The sequence below is a fragment of the Echinops telfairi genome, unplaced genomic scaffold, assembly GCF_000313985.2.
Source record: "Echinops telfairi isolate 266 unplaced genomic scaffold, ASM31398v2 ScPeMD7_7424;HRSCAF=8462, whole genome shotgun sequence".
NCBI lineage: Eukaryota > Metazoa > Chordata > Mammalia > Afrosoricida > Tenrecidae > Echinops > Echinops telfairi.
Window position 1 is genome coordinate 65148497 of NW_022111324.1, and position 20707 is coordinate 65169203.

General features: G+C 39.3%; 1 protein-coding gene across 1 annotated transcript in view; it reads right to left on the minus strand.

Moving 5' to 3' along the window:
* GPATCH2 (G-patch domain containing 2) overlaps window positions 1-20707 on the minus strand; it is a 192167-nt gene that overhangs the window by 41931 nt on the left and 129529 nt on the right. Inside the window, exons 7-8 of the mRNA XM_004700146.2 lie at window positions 9070-9109; window positions 2576-2646 (exon numbers count right to left, since the gene is read on the minus strand). Of these exons, the coding sequence (XP_004700203.1) occupies window positions 2576-2646; window positions 9070-9109 (111 nt within the window). The remainder of the gene's footprint in view (window positions 1-2575; window positions 2647-9069; window positions 9110-20707) is intronic.

Consider the following 20707-nt stretch of genomic DNA (forward strand, 5'->3'; position numbering starts at 1 on the left):
GAAAGTATACTGACAATTTTAATTGAATAATTGTACAAAGTCAATTAAGTAAGTTTTTGAAATGATTGTATTATTTTGAATCACACACCAATTGAGTGTATTGGAAAAAAGAGTTGTAAATTAATGACGTCATCTCAATGCACACACTAGCTTAGTTCTGCTGTCTCGGGACCTCAACACTCATCATGCAAGGCCATGGAAGCAAGGTTGAACTCAAGAAATTGAAGAAGTACAGAAACCTGACAAACTTGTTTTCCAGAGTTACCAGTAAAAGGGTAATTTTCTTACAGCAACATCATACCTTTCAATGTGTCTTTTTGCTGACCAATTATTTCTGACAATTATGGGAAGAAAATCTATAGAACTTCATCAATAATTTTATAAATATATAAATATTCATGGAATTATAATAATCTGAATATATTTATGCATGGGGCATGCTTATATTTGAATTGGCTAATGAAAGAACTCTGCTTATATTATAACATATGGACGCTCTTGTCAGAATAAAGCAATTACTACACTAACAAAAAAAATATATATATACTTCTCAGTGTGGATATCGAATTACGTATTTAATGTGTTTCAGGTAGCTATTGGATCTGTCAACATCTGGTAACATTTCTTCAAATTTCAGCTTCTCTATTCTCCCTATCAAGGATTCTGATTAAATACATCTTATGCCTTTGTCCTTGTGTTTCTTAAACACTCTTTCATATTTGTATCTCCTTCAATTCTGTGCTCCCTTGAACTGTTCAGCTAGCTCTCTCTCAATTCACCCTAGTTCTCGCTTTCAAACAATCCTGTATCTCAGAACTACATTTTGTTATTTTTCTAATTCTATCTTATTATTTTAATAGCAATTTGTTTCTTTACTAATTTTATTTCTATAAATTTTCATCCATAATTATTTTATAATTTGCACATTATTTTAGGATATGACAAAATTAGGGGTAAACCTATTGTTTCTGTTGACTATCACTGAGGGTGAATTATTTCACTATTGGCTTACCAATTGTTGACTCCCTGGTTTGCTGATAGAAGCCCTGGTGATACCGTGGGAAAATGTTTGGCAATTACCTAAAAGGGCAGAGGTTTGAGCAACCAGCGCCACCTTGGAAGGCAGCTTACGTAAAGATTTACAGCCTTGGACACCCTATGGGGACAGTTCTACTCAGTCATGTTGTCACTACCTGTCAGAATCAACTTGACAGCAACGAATTCAACTTTAAATTAAGGAAGCTGGGGTTTTCATTTGCTTCTTCAGACAGTCGGGATTCTCAGTTGGAATTACTTTGTTGTACAACGTGGTACTGCCCAGCTCTACTGCTTGCTTTAGAAGCACAGGGCTAGTGCACCAGCAATGTACAGCCATGGGGTGTATCCTGGCTGCGTGGGTCAGTCATTCTGTCTGGTTAAAAATGGACATAAATGAAGTATAAATTTCAGTGCAGTAGTTCTCAATATTCTGACAAGAAGGCCAACCACTGTCATCTAAATCATCTTTAAAAATACCACATGTAAAAATTGAGAAATATATTTCCTAAACTATTAAAGTAGGGTAAATTCTTTATATTACAGAGAAAATGGTACCGGTGGGTCAGGAATATAAAAATAAGCCAGGACCCAGAAAGGTTTTTTTGTTTTGTTTTGTTTCTAAATGTCGGTTGGAAAACAGTTTACCGAGTACATCAGTTTTCTGTTACACACATTTTGTGGAGTGACAAGGGTTTCAGTCCCCTTATGTAACAGCACCTTTCTCCATCCTCCCCGCTTCCATTCGTCCATCTTTCCCACCCCTTTCTGGCTTCGGAATTTTGTTTTTGAACAAATACTGCCCTTTGGGTGTTAGCTGACTGCACTGAGGGGAGCCCTCCCTCCTCGGTGATGCTATGATTCACTTTCTAGGCCCATTGACTGTTTGGCTGAGAGATGAACCGCAGGATGGGTTTAGTCCAGACAAGAAGGGTTCCTGAGACCCACAAAGGAGGGTTCTCCCAGTCTCCATTAAAATCGTAAGTCTGGTCTTTTGATGATACTGAACTTTATTCAATAGCCCGCCCCCCCACCTCCCCGCTTCCTCTAGTCCCATTGTGGACTGCTCAGAGCTGCTGGGAGTGGTACCCAGACACTCTTGTCTTCCTGCTCTGAGGAGAGCGGAGGCTGTGGTTCCCATGACATGCTGTAGAAGCATTCTTTTCAAAGGAATGTTTCTTCATCAATCTCACTTATTTACATGTCACCAAAATAAATACATAGAATGCTCTAATAAGGTCTACATGTGAACATAAAATATTTTCAATTCTGATCTATCTATAACTCTATACATTTTGGGTTTTTTTTTCCTTTTTAAGATTTAATCATTTAGTTAAAAATATATAAAATAGCAACTTTCTATTCCTTACCACTAATCCTTAGGTACATACATTCTAGAAACCTGCCCATAAAAGATTTCAGCCAGGCCTTTGAGAGCCACAAGTAACCCAAGCTGCAATTGACCACATTTACATTTGTCTGGGGAGGAAAGACACACGATGTAACAAGAATTAAATGTATGTAATTCTGAAGTTCTTACCTGCTGGCTGTTTTCACAGAAGAGTTTTTCTTGTGTCCTCTTTCAGCTCGGTTATCTCTCAGAAGCTGATGCTACACAAATCGTTAAGACAAAGTTGTAGAAACAAAGATATTTTCATTATATCATTTTACAAGTAGAAAAATATCCTCAATCAAATGGACCCCAAATAGTTTACTTGCATTCCATTTCATATTGCTTTCTACTAAAGGAAAGGTTACTTAGTACCCTTGATAGATATGCCAATGCAAAATTGCTAGGGCTTGCCTACTCAGTACTTGGTCACAACTCCTCTCACTGACAGCAGCGCGGGCCTGGAGCGTGCCAGACCTTGGATCTAGCTCTGGGTCCCTAGAGTGGCCAGGGTTAAGGCAACGCAAGTCCTCTAGGCAACCACCTCTATCATTGTATGCAGCTATGTGATTTTTTATTTTTTAAAGCTTTACCAACTACGCTGATAGAAATGAGTTAATAGTATTCCCTCGGTGCCCACTAACTAAACAGGGTAAAGGAACACATTTAGATAACTTCTCTTTTCAAAGAAATTATTGATTTGGAAATATGTAATGAGTAAAACTATAGATATTTCATTGCTTCCTCAAAATACTTTACCATCCACCTCCTTTCACACTTACTTTGCACTAACTGGGAAAACAATACAAAACAAAAAACCAGTCAATACTCTTCACTACGTGTTTACTCGAATTGCAACTTATCTTGTTTATGCAGAAATAGAAATAGGAATACATGCAAGACTGGGAGATGTGCAGCATATTCAAAATTAATGTGTACAAAATAAAAGTCTTAGAAGTACTACTGTAAGGTTGGTGTGGATTCTAATCCCATACATCTCTAGCATGTACGAGCTGTGTGACCTTAGACAAAGTACTGCACCTCTCTAATCCCGTCTTTACCTGTGAAATGGAGTTAATGCTATCTACCCATCAGGCTACTGCGCTTAAAAAGACAAACCATGTAAACAGCATTGAGCTCTGTGACTGTCTTAGAGGAAATGCTAAGGAACTAGCTGAAATGCCACAGCCCACTGTTCTTTATCACCATAAGTACAAATTGGGGGGTATCGGTGGGTACTGTCTGAACAGTGTCAATATCAATACCCTTTAATGAAGGACAATTTCTTTGAACTGTTTAATGACATCATTTAAAATCTCTTATTAGCAGTATTAGATGTCTTTGAGAAGGAATAGACTTCAGTCATCAAGAAGGTGCTTTGATTATCCATCCCTTCAGGAACGACTTAATTAAAAGAACACATCTTCAAGTTCTCTTAAAATACCCGCTGCCCAACTTCCTTCCATCCCCATCATTATAAGCCAAATCCAGACAGTCATTTTCTCTCACCTGCTTTGGCCTCTTAAACTGCCTTCCTGCCTCCAGGGGAGCTCCCAAAGAAACCATTCTCCACACTGCTGCCAGGGTGATCTTTCCAAAATGTAGACCTGATTGTATTCCTCCCCAGCTTTCTTCAATTTCCCTTTCTCCTTTGGATAAAGCCCAAAATGTTGCACATGGCTCCCATGGCACTTCATAATTTGATTACATCAATCAAATCGTAAATTACTATGTTCCTCCTCCACCCCAACCTCATCTAGCCACAGGGAACTTTTTTGGCTTAAGGTGTGGACCATGTTCTCATTCACCTCTGGCCTTAGGCTACATTATTCAATCTGCCTTCATCTCCAGAGTCCAACACAGTATCTGGAACCATTTTGTGCTCAATGGATATGTGTTGGATGAATATGTGAGATAGGGAAACGGGAAGTGCGATTTGTTATCTGATGTGCAGCTGAAGCCATATCTCATTATTACGACTACTTATAGGAAAGAACAACCATTTATCTTAAGCCCATGAATCTGAAAGTGTTTCAATTTAGAAGCAGTTCATACCATAAACACTAAATTGTTTCTGAAAATTAAAAGAGAAATAATTGCTTTGAAAGTTCTAGGTCTAGTGTCTTTTGAAAAAATAAATATATAAACCAACATTTGTGACACAGATAACTACGGGTAACGTGACGTGACGGATCTTACTGCTATCTTCAATAAAGAGCAGGAAAGTAACTTTAAAAATTTTAAGATAGATATTGTAACACTATTTCCATCGTTTTTATAAAAACAAAGGATTCAAAATTGAAAACACAGTGTTCTAACTTGGAAGCTGTATTGATTCTTTTTAAATATAGCTACAATGGCCAAATCTACCACCTATTAACGCACCATGATGCTGAGCCTCCTCCTTCTATTAGGTTCAATAAGGACTTCTTTCTTCCTCAGATATATGCTTCTCATGGTCTTTGTACATCACAGAGACAAATATTGGAACTTAAGAGACCCAGATAAGAAAACCTTCGCAAAATGTATCTTTCTTTATCAACGTAATTATAAAGTCGAGTAACTACAAGTCTTCTAACTTAAAAGTCAAACTTAGAAAAAAATTCAGACTCAAATCTCTGGGTCTTGAATCTGACAAGTCAATATTTCTCCTTGATCTTGTACAGGCCAAAACAGATTATATAATCTAGAGTGTTCCAAGAACAACAGAAACTATGTTTTTATTTTAAAGATATTCAAAATGATTTTGTTGTGCTTCTAAGTACTAAAGAAAAAATATAATGCAGGAAACTGGTCTTGAATCTCCAATAAAAAGAAACAAGACTCCTGGCCCCTGCCTCAATTAGTGAAGGTCGCTCCCCAAAGAGGCTCGGAGGAACCTTTCTCATCGATAGCCTGTCTCCTTGAACTTCTACCAGCGTCACAGGGAGGGCCTATTTCAGGATTCTGACTTAATACCAAGTTAGATTAAAAACAGAACTTCTGAATATGGTGCGAGGTGCTTCTTGTCTGCCAATTTCAGATCGCTAATATAAGCCAAATGGAGATGCAATTTGCTTATTTAATGATTTTCAGGTGTAATTTAAAAAAAATGTCTCATATAAGAATTACCCTTAAATCCATACACACACAACTTAGTACACAATGTGATGTTTACAAAAGGTCCACAATTTAAAACAAAAAAACTAATGAGTTGAACTAGAACCAGTATGATACTTTGTGGAATGTGTGGATGAGGGTTTTAAGTGTATAGAAAAGGCAAAAAAAAAAAAGAAAAAGTAAGCCATTGTTTTAAAAAACAGATTTAAAATCCCAAAAAGGGAAGGAAGAAGAAAAGAAAAACATTCTTATTCCACAGCCATCCTCTCTTCACTGCCTCATGCTACTACAGCATGCCAGGTCAGGAAGATGTCTTCTGGCAGTGCCTCTCCTATGTGTAAAAGGATGATTTCAAGTCTCCTCACAACCTCCTCTCGGAGCTTCAACCTTAAAAGGAGAACTCAGTCATCTACACTATGAACGAAGACTCATGAAGATACTGGTACACCGGGGTCAAAATGTCCAACCATAGGATGCTCAAGAAGGCAAAGGTTAGGAATGGAAAGACAGAGAAAGAGCGAGCAGAAGAAGAGAGAGAGAGATGGTGAGAAAGAGAGGAGGGAGGGAGAGACAGATGCTTCCCGTGGATGCCTCTCCTGCTCTTCCACCACTTACAGACTCTGGCATTTGTACTTTGATGCCTCCACAGCGCCCACTCTAGGGCTTCTCAAACATTTGCCCGTGTATTACAATCACTGGTTTCTCACACAAGGCTAGAACCACCTCAGGAGAAAAGCTATGTTGTTTTGTATACACAATTATCTCCAACATCTAGCAGAAAACCCACTACTGTAATTGTAATGTCCAAAATGTTTTACTGTATTTTCCCTTTTTCGTTTAATAAATTGGGTAATATGAGTGTAATGGTGACTAAAGGGTGTTTTTTCATGTCCTCTATGCTCTAACTACGAAAATATTTGATTTACAAATAAGGAATCCTACTTCGCGGAATTTCATTTATCATGGTAGGGTCTAGAACCGATTAACCGCGATAAACGAGGGTTCACTGTAGATCAGTTGTTCTCAACCTTCTTAATGCGGCAACCCTTTAATACAGTGTCTCATGTTGTGGTGACCTCCCACCATAAAATCATTTTCGTTGCTACTTCATAACTGTCATTTTGCTACTGTTATGAATCAGGCTACCCCTGTGAAAGGGTCGTTTGGCCTCCAAAGCGGTCGTGACCCACAGGTTGAGAACCACTGCACTAGGTCATAGTTGATAAGTAATAGTTATCTAATGAATGTATACGAAAGGTGCATAGAATAGAAAGAGAGGTTTAGCATTTAAAACAGGAAGAAAAAGAAAGGAAACAGTACGGGCCAAGCTTTTAAAAGAAGTGGCTGGTATCATCATTTCCCTCTTGACAGGTTGTCATGGGAGCTCACCCACGTCATCACCATTCAATCCAGTAGATTGCAGGAGTTTATACTTGGCCCTGGTCTTGTGTTTCATCATTTGCATCAGGTTCACCCAGTGACTATTAACAGTAGTTAAGGTTGTCAGGAATTACTATCCACCAACACATAAAATCTGTGCATGTATATTTATATACATATGTTTATTAATTAATAATCCATCTAGGTAAAATGGAAACAAACAAAAACCAGGGCAGAATATCAAAGTTTAAGTAAAAGACTGATGTATGTTATTATTATAAAAGCAACCACAACAATAAAAACCAATGTCTTTGAGTAGATTTTGACTCATAGTGACCCTAGAGGGCAGAACAGAGCTGCCCCACAGCTGTCCAAGGCTGCGGACAGTTACAGAAGTGGACTGTCACTTCTTTCTCGGGGCTAGCAGCCTGGCGGGTAACCCCCTGCACCACCAGAACCCTTCCGACCTAAGGTCACAGCTATTTGTTCATCTTTAGCTGCAGAAGTCAGCTTGGTTGAAAGCAACCAGGTATACTGTAATCTCTAACAAATATTTTTAAAATAACCAGCCTTTCTCAAATTCTGAGGCATAGAGAATAAGCTTTATTTTAAAACATTATATTTTTGGGTAAAATATATCCTGAGATAACTTGCTACTTCGAGTAGAATCTCATCATAGGCAGTATAACACTATAAAAAAGGATATGCATTACATGGAAAAGAAGAAAGTTCTAATTTTGCATTATATATAATGAATAAGAGAAAAATACCATAGGCATAACTTTTCTTAGCCTAGTTAATTTCCAAATGTATGTACATAATGGTACATGTTTTCCATTACTTAGGTAAGAAGGCTTTCTAAAGAGACAAATCACTGTCACTGAAAAAGGTAAGTTTATAAAAAATTCATCAAAACTAATTTCACAAGATGTTTTTCTTTTATTGTGGTCATGGATGCTAAGAAATATAGCTTATAATGAAGCCCTTAGCACCTTTTCTTTTTGTTAAGTAATGGGCATTCTGAAACATGCACATAACTGTTAGCTCAGGACCTAGCTTCAGAAATGAAATATTGCCAATATTACAATGTAACCAATCGGCATCAACTAGAACAACTCCCTGTGTACTGCTTTCCCCCAGTGCCCTTTGTGGTTTGGGTTTGTCATCCCCAAGCATTTTAAAGGGGAACTTTCTTAGGTACAATACTCGATTCACTTGAAAAAAAAAAAAGTTTTTATAATGGTCAATAAAAAAAAATTGGGAAGATGCAAACTTTCTGCACAATATATATGCTTTTCAACGTACCACAAATCAACCCAACGCAACTCCCGATGGTCCCAGCGGGCAGACTGGAACAGCCCCGTTGGGTTTCGGAGACTGTAACTCTTTATGGGAGTCAGAAGCCTCATCATTCTCCCAAGGAGTGCCTGGTGAGTTCACACTGCTGACCTTGCAGTTAGCGGCCCAAAGAATAACCTGCCATGCCACTAGGACTCCTTACCCCAAACATAAACTCTACATTTTACCAGGTGTCAGGGAGAGAACGCGCATATTCTGGGGACAAAGAGAGTTAGGCTATGTGTTTTATAGGCCAACATTAAATGAAATGAATGTCAAGTGTTGCTTAGTCAAGTAACCATTGTGCTGCCAGGCGTACTAATAAGAGATTTAAAAAAACACAACTCATCTAGCAATATAACGAAAACTTGTTTCTCCCTGTCCCCCCTCCCCCCCCAAAACCTCCCAAAACAACAACCCAAAACTAGTGTCACCTTCTAAGCCTCAAAGATTCTCTCACTGGCTGACCTAAAGAGTTACAACAAATCAATTTTGTAAGCGTACGTACTATTTTGAGACCTGAACTTTTTTGAAACAAACAAACAAACAAAACAAAACAGATGTCACTTCAGATCTGACCAGCAAGAGCCTTTTTTCTCATGGAGGTTGCAGGTGTGACGGGGAAGGTGGAGGGAAAGGAGCTCTCTGATGCTAACCCAGGACTGTTCATTTGGTCAGCGAATTGGGTTCTGGCTCAATTAACTCCTTTTAAAATAAGCTGGGGATTTATATCCTCTCACATAAAGCTGATCTACTACCCTGAAGGGGGACAGTTAAATATTGGAAAGAGCCGGAGCAACTTCCTTCCGGATTGGAGTGTTTCTTACCTGGCCATGCTCTGTCCTAGCCCCAGGGCTAAACCAATGGCTGCAGAGGAAAGAGAGCAGCAGTTAGCGAGGAGAACCTACCCAAGAGTGGCAATCACAGGACCAATCTGCGCGTGCGCGACAAAATGCATGCTTCCCCAGCAACAGGGCCTGAAATATGCTTTAGTTTAATGGATCTTTTGTGTAATTCGAGACTTACACCAATTTTGACAGAAATGTAAGGGCGCTCATAACCCAGTAATTTTCAATTTAATAAGCAAACTGGGTTAGAATTACATTTCCATTTAATTATGTTAACATAAACTGCTGGGACTATATTCATTTTACGAATCAATTCTGGTTATAAAATGTACAAATGCTATCATTTACCACAACTTAATTACAGCATCATTACAACAAATTATGACCTTTTGATTGTTGGAGTTTTAAAAAATGCTTCATCGACAAGAATATTAAGTCCTCTGGCTACGGTCCATGAACAATCACACAAAAGCCCTTCCCAGGAATTCTGGAGCGCAGAAGGTACCATGGACTCATCTCTCCACAGTGAAAATGACCTGAACTGTGGCTGACGGCAAGTTCAATAACATCATCAAATATACAGAAGGCATTGCAGATCGACTCATTCCCTTCCCATATGGCTCCAAGTCCATCCACAAGGTTTCCTTAGCCCATGGGGCTTAAATGTTGACCTATCTGGAATTACCCCCACCTCCCCCCCAGGGTGATTGTTATCATTAGCTATTTGCCTAGACCTCTGCCTGAAATCTAATTGTCAACAATAGGATTAAGAAAATGAGAGACAATGTGACAAATTAACTATTAAAATTCCACAATTAGAGGGAATACAATTAGTCTTACAATGACTGCTGTTATTACTATTTTGTTATTTCAAAAATTACACTGAATACCACTATATACCAACCATCTTTTAGACATTTGCATTTATTATGACTCTACAAGATAATCTTACTCTCATGTTCCAGATTACAGACAAAAGCCTTGTTGCTGCTAGGCACCACTATGAGTAACAACACAACAGGGCCCCTTGGAACCATCCTCCCAATTGTTATATTTGAGCCCATTGCTGTAGCCACTATTTCAATCCATCTCACTGGGGGAGGGGGACTCCTCCTTTCCACTGACCCTCTAATTCAATAGGCGTGATGTGCTTTTCTAAGCATAGGTCTTTCCTGATAATGCGTCCAACGTACAAAAGCTCAGATGTGAAGCCAGTTGACTGTGGTGTCTTTTCATCACGCTATATTGCAGGAGAGCAAGTGGCTTATACTGTAATAACACATTTCCCGGAACTGGAACCCTGTGACTCTGTGGTACTGTGGCCTGGAAATAAGGCAGCTTTATACGGTCTATGGGAAAAGTCTGTTATCCTTTAATTTGACTTTGCCACCAACTTTTTGAAGCCCCATGGTAAGCAGCTTCGCTAATAACAAGGACTTCCCCATGCGCTTTCTGGAACACGTCTCAACCCTGTGGACGGTGACGATCCCGGCACGCCAGATTCCACCATGAGGAAGGGACAGACAGTTACTGGTGTAAGTTAATGCCACCTAGGTTCATTACGAGATCAACTAACAAGAAACAAATATTTACTGCAGTTCCTCTGAAACATGACATCTTTCCTCTGCCCTCTGAATTTTAACTTGGATGAAGGAAATTGTACTTTAGGTAAACTTTACACAGCAAATTAGGTTCCTATGTAACAATTTTGGCACAAATTGTTCTGACATTGGCTACAATCTTCATAATGTATCAGCATTCTCAATATTTCCATTCTGTTTGTTCCATTTCCATCCATCTAGTTTCCCTGAACCTATTGCCTTGGCATCTTTGCTTCTGAGTAATGCTGACTGTGTGTTCTCTTACAGTTGATTACTTAAGGAAGCACATTCTGCAAGGTTGTTATTGTTTATTTTATCAGCCAATATATGATTTGTCTGAAAGGTGACATCTGGGGGTAGCTTCAGTTCTAAGTTTAAATAAGTATCTTACTGTAATAGTCTCGAGGGGCCCGTGAATGTCTATCAGTCCAGTAGGTCCGGTCTTTTTTGAAAACTGGAGTTTGGTTTGTTTTTTTGCTCCTGCTTGGTATTTCTTTCTCGTTCTACCCAGGACCTTCTACGGTGTCGCAGGTCCACGTGATTGGCAGTGGTGACTGAGTGTCACCTAGCCCTAACCCTCTGCTCCCTTTTCTTTTTCCATCTCTTAGAAGCTGAAAGGCAACACAAGCGACACTCTAGGGCAGCGGTTCTCAACCTGCGGGTCGCATGCGCAACCCTATTTTTTGGGGGGGAGGGGGGTGTCGAACGACCTTTCACAGGGATCGCCCAATTCATAACAGCAGCAAAATGACAGTTAAGAAGTAGCAACAAAAATAATTTTATGGTTGGGGGATCACCACAACATGAGGCCTTATATTAAAGGGTTGCAGCATGAGGAAGGTTGAGAACCACTGCTCTAGGGAAACTACCTTTACATGGCATCAGATCATGAATCATCAGAGTAGATCACCTCATGGAGTATATTTACATCAATACCTAACTGCCACATTACGTCATTACCTCCCCACCTAAGCAGAGAATCATGGTCCAATCAAGTTGACACATATTTTGAAGGGGTACAATGTAATCAGTAATCAAAGCTGTGAACTGTTTGCACCACTTAGGGACTCCTGATAACAGGAATATTGCTATGGTTAGGGGCCATCAAATTGGTTCTGACTCATAGTGACCTTATGCATAAAAGAATGTTCTAGGTTCTGTGCTATCCTCCCAACAGGTATATTTAAGCCCATTGTTACAAGCACCGTGCTAAGTGCCCTCATTGAAAGCGCCCTCCTTTTCCCTCATCTGCACCATTACCAAGCACTATGTCCTTCTCTGAGTAATGGTCCCCTCCAAATAACATGCCCAAAGAATGTGAGATGAAGCCTCGCCGCCAGCCTTGCTTCTAAGAATTCTGGATATACTTCTTCCAAAATAGATTTATTCATTCTTTGGCAATCCACAATATATTCAACCTTCTTCACTAACAACGGAATTCAAGGAGCCTGGATAGCATAGCGATTATGTGTTGGGCTGTTAACCACTCCGACAAGATCAGCCGTTTGGGGTGACTAGCCCTTCCGAGGGAGAAAGATGAAGCTTTCTGTTCTCATGCAGAGCTATAATCTGTGAACCTCACAGAGCAGTTCTATCCTGTTCTACAGGGTTCCTAGGAGTCAGAATCGACTCATAGGCAGTGACTGAACAACATAATTCAAATGCATCCATTTCAGTCTTAAGCCCTCACTACAGTGCTCTTTCAAGTACAGCAGCTGTGATTGGTAATGCTGCAGAGAAAGGGAATTCTTCTTCTTTATTTCTTTTATTGTTTTGCAAAATAAACCCTTAGAGAAGAAGCATTTGAACTAAAACCTCTGCAGATACAAAGTTCCACATTGATTCCTTCTCACTGATCCTTAATCCCTTTCCCCCGCCCACACTGTTAAACTTCCAAATGGATTCTGAGTGGTGGCAACCCTATGGGAAAGAGCATAACTGCTCCATAGGATGCCCAAGGCTGTGATCTTGATAGAAACAGAGCGTCACATCTTTCTCCCGCGGAGCTACTAGTGAGTTCAAACTGGCAGCCTTTCAGTCAGCAGACAAGCACTTAACTGCTGTGTCACCACGGCTCCTTTGTTCAACTATAGGCAGTGAAATGTACAGGATTTCACGTGAAGTCAAGGACTATAACATCTACATAACGGACAGGACCAAGCTTGCGGTTCTAACTAAAACCTCCTACAATGTACCTTTCAGAAGGAAAAGTCATTGAAGCTTATAACATTTTTTATTATTAGACATAAGCTTTTTCTTTGGACTCAGAGTAATGATTTTTATGTTTATACTGTCGTGGATCTTGTATATAGAAGATTAAATCTATGACATCCAATATGGAAGTCGCCGGTCACATGTGGATATTTAAGTTTAATTAATATTAAAAGTTATATTTCTCATTTGCATTAGCCACATATTAAGCATTATAGGCACATTTTATGAGAATACTAGTGGCTACAGTAATAGACAATAGCAATAAAGAAGGAAGTGTTTCATAACTGCAAAAATCCTGTTTGATAGCATTTGTCTAAATGGATTATCAGTGAAAATCTGAATTAACTTAGGTCTTCAATCTTCTGCACTGAACATTTTCAATGTGAACTGTACCTGTTTTCTTACAGGGACTTGAAGAATCACATAACAAAGGAAGGAGGACGGAATGACGAAGTAAAAATATATGGCAAACTCCAAACCTAATGTAATGGTTATATACTTTATGTCAGCTTGATGGTACCTGGGTGGAGGGAGGGTGGGGATCAACCTCTTTATCTCGTCATAGCCTGATGATGACGCCTTTGGGGTGTGGCCTTTTTAATAAGCCAAGGCACTGAAAACTTTCCTCTCCTTTGTTGCTTCCCCTTTCTTCGGCTTCCTTGGACTCTGCATCTGGCTCTCAGGAGGTCCAGTGTTGTGTGCTGTCCCTGAGGGCGGTCAGTGCCCTGCAATGGTTTGCCGGCTGTTGGGTTCACATGACTGCGCCCAGGGGCCTGTGGTCTCTTAGCTTCTCACTTTGCCTTCCTGCTTCATTGGCTGGCAGCCACATGAGTGAGTCTGAAGAGGCTTCAACTTGCCTCATACCCATGGACTTGAGTTGGGCTGAGCTGGGCCTCCTCCTTGATATAAAATTCTTTGATATAAAGTCTTGCTTTTACATACATGGGTGTCACTGGTTGTATTTCTCAAGAAAATTCAGCCTAAGATACATATAATCCTCTAACAGGAGTATCTAGATGAAGACTCGGAAGTGAATCTTGGAAGTAGCTCATGGTCATACCCCACACAGCCAGTCTTCATCTAGTGACCTCGAGCTCAGTGATTGAAAGCCCCCACACTCCAGTGGACAAATAAAGCCTCCGTGGGAACTATCCATTCTCATATTCAAGCGGCAAGTATGTCATCCCATAAGCATTTCTTAAATGGACCCACTTTTCAGTACCTTCTCTCACATCAATGCACTCCATGGCGCCTTCTTTACCTGGGAAGTTACAACTCTACACCTACAACATACTCCTTCTAGCCTATTTATTATACTGCAGCGCTAGAGGGATATTTTGGAAAGTTCAACTTTATTACGTTTCAGAATAAACAAAAAACATTAAACGGCTTTCCACTACCCAGGCCAAAGACTAATTCCTTCATGTGACCTACCAGGCTTGCATCACATGACCTTCAAATACCTTCCTCCATTTTCATGGAGAAGGTAGTTCACTTTGTACTCTTGCCCCTCATATGTTGTACTCCATCTATTTTTGCAGTATTTCGATTTCCTGGGCTCCAAACACGTGATTCTCTTTGCTTGAAATGCTTTTCGTTATCAAATGCTCTAGTTAATTCCCAGAGACTGAATCTCAAGCCTCTTTTCTTCCAGGAGACTAGTCTTGTTTTTCTATGAAGGTCAAATTCTTTTAAGTTCTCCTTTAAAGCAAGTAATCCTAACAATGCATTTATACGTCGGCATATAATTAGACATATATGCGTACTTGCTAATTTTAATGTCTATTGTCTCTATGAGATTGTAAATTGCACAAAAACCTGTATTCTGTCTGTCTTATCACTTTTGTGTATCCATCAGCTAGAACAGTGGTTCCCAAAGTGGGCAATGTCACTCCCTTGGGGACCACTGGAATGATTCGGGAGGTCTTTGAAAGCAGATACCTACACATCAGCCTGGATTATGAGTTATAGTGCAAATGTTTTTAATTGACGGGGGATAGTTGGGGTGGGGGGCAGACCCTGAACAACAATTTTTTTTCCTGAAAAGAAGGCCATAGACTAAATAAGTTTAGAAACCTATGGCCTTGTTCTTACAAGCCCTCAAGTTGGTTAACTCATAGTGACCCTCTGTACAACAGTAAAGCACTGCCTGGTCCTGTACCATCCTTACCACGTTTGCTATTCTTGAGCTCATGGTTGCAGGCACGGTGCCAACGCATTTCTCCAGGGCTTTCTCTTTTTCACTGCCCCTCCACTTTGCCAGGCGTGATGTCCTTCGCCAGGGACTGGCCTCTCCAGATTACACATCCAAAATAAGTGAGACGAAATCCCACCATCCTTTCTTCTCAGGAGTATTCCCGGTGTGCTTCTTTCAGGACAGATTTGTTTGTTCTTTTGGTAGTCCATGGTATTTTAAATATTCTTCTCCAACACCCTAACTCAAATGTAGGGAATTTTCTTCGGTCTTCCTTATTCAAGGAGGCATTTAACCAAGGACCCAAGACTTGGGTCAGGCATACCTTAGTCCTCAAAGTAACATTCTTGTTTCAACATAAATATTTGGTAAATATTTATGAGAGTCTATATTATAAGTCACAGGCTAAGGTACTTATGTCCTACGTGATAGGTTAAAACACATGACTTAAGACACAGGGCAGAATTTGGCCAACTACATCATGATAATTTGTATGAAAATAGAATGAGAGCAATGGATTCCTTTAGGTCCTTAAGTTTCTGTAAACCACATGTGCGGGGATTGTAAAGAAACTTTTCATCATTAGCCTTGCTTTATTAACCCCCCAAAATCAACTCTGCAATTATGCTCAAAAAGTTCTTCTAAAACTTAACTAATTAAACAACAACAGCAAATCCAGAATGCCTAACCTTGTGTGGTTATTAAATCCCAGCTTTAAAAACCCTAAAGAATTAACTTTGGATATAATCTCAGCACTCACTAGATATTGAACTCTTACAAATTATTTAAGAGGGGGTAGCTTCAAAAAGTTTGTAAAAAAATGGAATGAAAGCTAATGGAATTTTCCATGAGTTTTTTTGAAGGCTCCCCTCATATACGCCTAGATCTTTTCTTCCTCAACTACCTCCTTTATAGTATTCCAAGGCTTAATAAAGACTGAAAGCCGGGACATAGTGGATGTCCAATGAATCTTAACTCTTTTATCCTGTGAATATTTAAAATGCCTTTTTACACCTACCTATGAGTAGAAATACCAGTGCTCATGGAAAGATCCTCCTAAAGATTTACTGTGTTACCCAACATATAACAGTAGCTTCATACATTTGTTTCTGTAACTGACTTCTGGTTGAGTGGCTTAGAGTAGGAAAGGGAGCTATAAAATGGGGCGCAATCCCTGCTATGACTACGTCAGAATTAGAAGAAACAGTAAAGATGATGGTGCATTAGAAAATTCTCTGAAACATAAAATACACTATACAGCACAAAGGATCCTGCTCATCATCATCTTAGCTTATTAAAATGTCTGTATTTTATAAAAATGTATAAGAGATATCAGGAAAGAATAGACTTAAAATTAAAAGATACAGGAGTTTAAATAGATTTACTTAAGGGAATCATAATAAATCTGAGGAGAAATTGATCTAAATAGACCAAAACGAAAATGAAAATCAACCACCATCAAACCAAAATTGACTCATAGGAAACAGTCTCATCTTTCAGCTGGTGGAGTTGAACTACTGGCCTTGGAGTTAACAGCCAACGCATAATCCACTATGCCACCAGGGGCCTTTAGATATGGATGTCAACATCATTGCCATCAAGTTGATACTCTTTGACCATCACCCTATGAGGCAGGATACATACAACTGCCCTTGTGGGAGCAGCAAGTGTCCTCTTTGTCCCTCAGAGTGGCTGGTGGCTCCAAACTGCTGACCTGCAAGGGTGCCTACAAAGTTTGATGTAGTTTATCTTATTTATCTCAATCTAGAGTTATAGCCACTTTAATGAAAACTTCACTACAAAGCAATAGATTCTCATTTCAAAGCCTAAAACTATTCCCAATGAGTATAACCTTTAATCCAGACAAATCTTGCTTTAAGGAAACTTGATATGTACATAAAAGATAAAATAAGGGGTAAAATTTTTTTCCTTAAAAAAGATCTCATAAGAGAAGTCTAGTGAGTTTCCCATGAGCAAATGAAATAGTTTTGATTTCTATGTAACCCTTGAGGTAAATACGTGTGCTTTAAATGGAGTAGGGAGCAGGTGGGGGAAGACAAATAGAAAAATCAACCAACCAATAATGATTTTCTAAATAAAAAGAAATGTTTCTTAAGTCACAGGGACCCTAGAGGACAGGGTAGAACTACCCCAGTGAGTTTCCAAGACTATAACTCTTTATGGAAGCAGAAAGCCAGGTGTTTCTCCAGTGGAGAGTCTGGTGGTTTTGAACTGCTGACCTTGTATTAGCAGCTCAGCATGTAACCACTCCACCACCAGAGCTCCTTAATTGGGGTGGGGGGTGGGGAAGCAACATTCAATATTAGTATAAAGGAAAGAAGAGTTAATAAAAAGTACTTGCTGCTGCTGTGTGCTGTCTACTTATTTGCTGCTCATCGCAACTTCAAATGATCGACTAAAACTATCCCACTGGATTTCCTAGTCTATGATCTACAGTATAGAGAAAATTGCTAAGTTTAGTCTTCCATGGAGCCCGCCGGGGGGTTCAAACCATCCACCAACGTTTCAATTAGTAATTCACTGCTTAACCATTTAGACATCAAAAACCAAAGCCAAATCTACAGCCACTGAGGTAATTCTGACTCACTACTGTTCTTCTTAGTTGAGCTCAAGTCAGTCCCTGGAGACCTTAGGCACAAGGAACAAAGCACTGCCTGGCCGGGTACCAGCCTCACAATCTCTGTTGTGTTTGAGGCACTGTTAGAGCCACGGTGTCAATCCATCTTCTTGAGGGCCTTCCTCTTTTTAGTTGACCCTCACTTTACCAAGTACAACGTCCTGATAACACGTCCAAATTAAGTGACACAAAGTCTCAGCATCCTCATTTCTAAGGAGCATCCTGTTTGTACTTCTAAGACAGTGGCGTTTGCTCTTCTAGAGACCCATAGTAATACATAGTAACATGCTTTGCCAACATGAGAATTCAAAATGATCAATTCTCCCGTACAATGTCCATATGCTAGGAAGCTACTGAAGAGATCAAGGCTTGGGATAGGTACATTTTAGGTATGATAGCAACATGCTTTTTCAGCATTTCAGAGGTCTTAGACTGATTTGGCCCAAACAATACGCCATTTGACTTCTTGGCTGCTGCTTCCAAGCAAAAAGGAATACTTAACCTTTTTTTATTCTCCCCCATTTATCATGATTTTGTTTAACTGGTCCATTTCTGACGATTTTGTTTCCTTTTTCATTAAATTGTAATCCATATTGAAAATCATTGTTCTTCATTAGCAAGTGCTCCTTACTAGCATTAAACAAATTATGTCATCAGACATCACGGTTGTTAATAAGCCTTCCTCAATCCTGATGCCACATTCTTTCTATAGAGAAGCTCCTGGAATGCTCATAGAGATTGAATTAGTGTGGTGAAAAGATACAACCCAGATGCACACCTTTCCTGATAAATCATGCAGTATTTTCTAGTTCTGACCCTACGAGTGCCTCTTAGTTCATGCACAGGTTCTACATGTTTTGATACACAAGTGGAATGCCTTTGCAATGTCAACAAACAAAAACACAAGGAAGCATCTTTCTGGTATTATCTGCTTTCAGCCAAGAGTCATCTGACATAAGCAATGACATCCCTCACGCCACATCCTCTTTTGAATTTATATCAGCTCTGTGTCCATGTATTGCTACACCATGGTAAATGATCTTCAGCAAATTTTACTTCCATGTAATATTAATGATTTTCTTTAATAATCTGCATAGTATGTTTTTGGCCATCTTTTCTTGGGGGTGGTGGTGGTCACATATATGGATGTCTTCCAGACAAGGATCTGCCTTCCAAATTTCTTGGCATAGCTGAATGGGTGCTTTCAATGCTGCATCAGCTTGTTAAAACATCTGGATTGGTATTCCTGGAGCCTTGTTTTTGGCTAATGCCTTCAGGGCAGCTTGGGCTTTTCCTTCAATATTGTTGATTCTTGATCATCTGGTACCTCTTGAAATAGTTGAATGTCAATCAGTGTGTGTGTGTGTGTGTGTGTGTGTGTGTGTGTGTGTGTGTGTTTTGGTACAGTGACTCTGTGTATTCCTTCCATCTTCTTTTGAGACTTACTGTATCACTCAGTAATTTGGCACAGAATCCTTCCATATTGAAACTTGAGCAATGATTCCCGGCCCCCCCCCCCCCGATCATTTTAGGAATTCAATGCTAATTTTCTGCTTTAGCTTGATTAAGTTGAGTCTGGTCACTTTCACTCTTTACATGTATTTTCATCAGTATTTGATTTAGTTGTGTTAAAAATGTCCAACTAAAGAAAGCTATCCCATATAGTAATAGTGTACTCTAAATTCAGTAATATATTTCCCATGGACAATATTACCAAATTGTATTTTAAGAAACTAGAGCCATGTTAAGTGTTAATAAAGAAAAACAATCCCTTAATTGTTATCACAATTATGACACTTTGCCAAGCTTCTAAGTACCTGTACAGAGCACCTGTTGGTTTAGCTTTAAAACTAAGACTCTTATACTGACATGTGCAGCAAAGCTGACAGAATTGTATCAACTATTTTAAAATTAAAACCCATGTAAAATAATACTCTTATAGAAAAAAACCTCATATTTTTATTGACCTAACCCTTTCATTCTAGAATATTTAACTGTGTTTTCCTAGAGTGTGCTGCATGTAAGTACTGTTCTAGTAACTTAAAAATCTGCCCCCCCTTTTCTAGCTAGAAGTGCTCTTTCTTGTGACTAATCATTTCTAGGCTGCCCTAAAAGAGCTCTGGTGGAACAACAGCTAAACACTCAGCTGTGAACTGAAAGGATGTTGGTTCATATCAACCCAGAGGCTCCATAGGAGAAAACCTGTTTATCTGCTTCACTGAAGATTACAGCCTAGAAAGCCCTATGGGGCATTCTACTCTTGGCCATGGAACGGACTTAATGGTACACAACAAAAGGCTACCCTACATTACCTTTTTAAAACAGTGTGATCATCTCACAATGCTGTCTCAAAGTTGAAAATTCTGAAATGTCATTGTGTTAGAACTTGTAAAATATTTCTATCCTATGTACCAAAAGTTAGTTTAAGCGTGAAATTCTATGAAGTGAACTGTTTTTTTTATGAAAAAGTATTACTCTGTTTTGATTGTCTGTGGAGGGATTTTCCAAGGCAAGATAATATTGCCCAAGAGAAATCGTAACTAAATGAAAATAGTAGCTATTTACTACATTCCTGTGGAAGAGTTTTGAAATACTTAGTTACTTAATGACAATCTCTAGTCATTAGATAGGTTCTCTATTATAAGGTCTAAGGTAAATTGCAATAAAGATTAAACAAAACCATAGCTAATATTCTGGTGCAAGCAGTTTGGAGGGAAGAGTTTTACTTCCCTCTGGCTGTCAAACATTATCACATGGTGGTCTCATAAAATGGTAATTTTATATATTTGTGAAGTCATGTGAAATTAAAATATCCTGCTCAAAGACAGAAGGATGACTTTTAGGGAATGGAGCATAGCGAATAAAGGAACAAGGTATGCCGGTGAGGTCTCGTGCGTCCACTAGCCTTAATCACAGTGTGCTACGATGTGCCATAGGACGGCACCAACTTCTGGTTTCAGTTCTTGATCC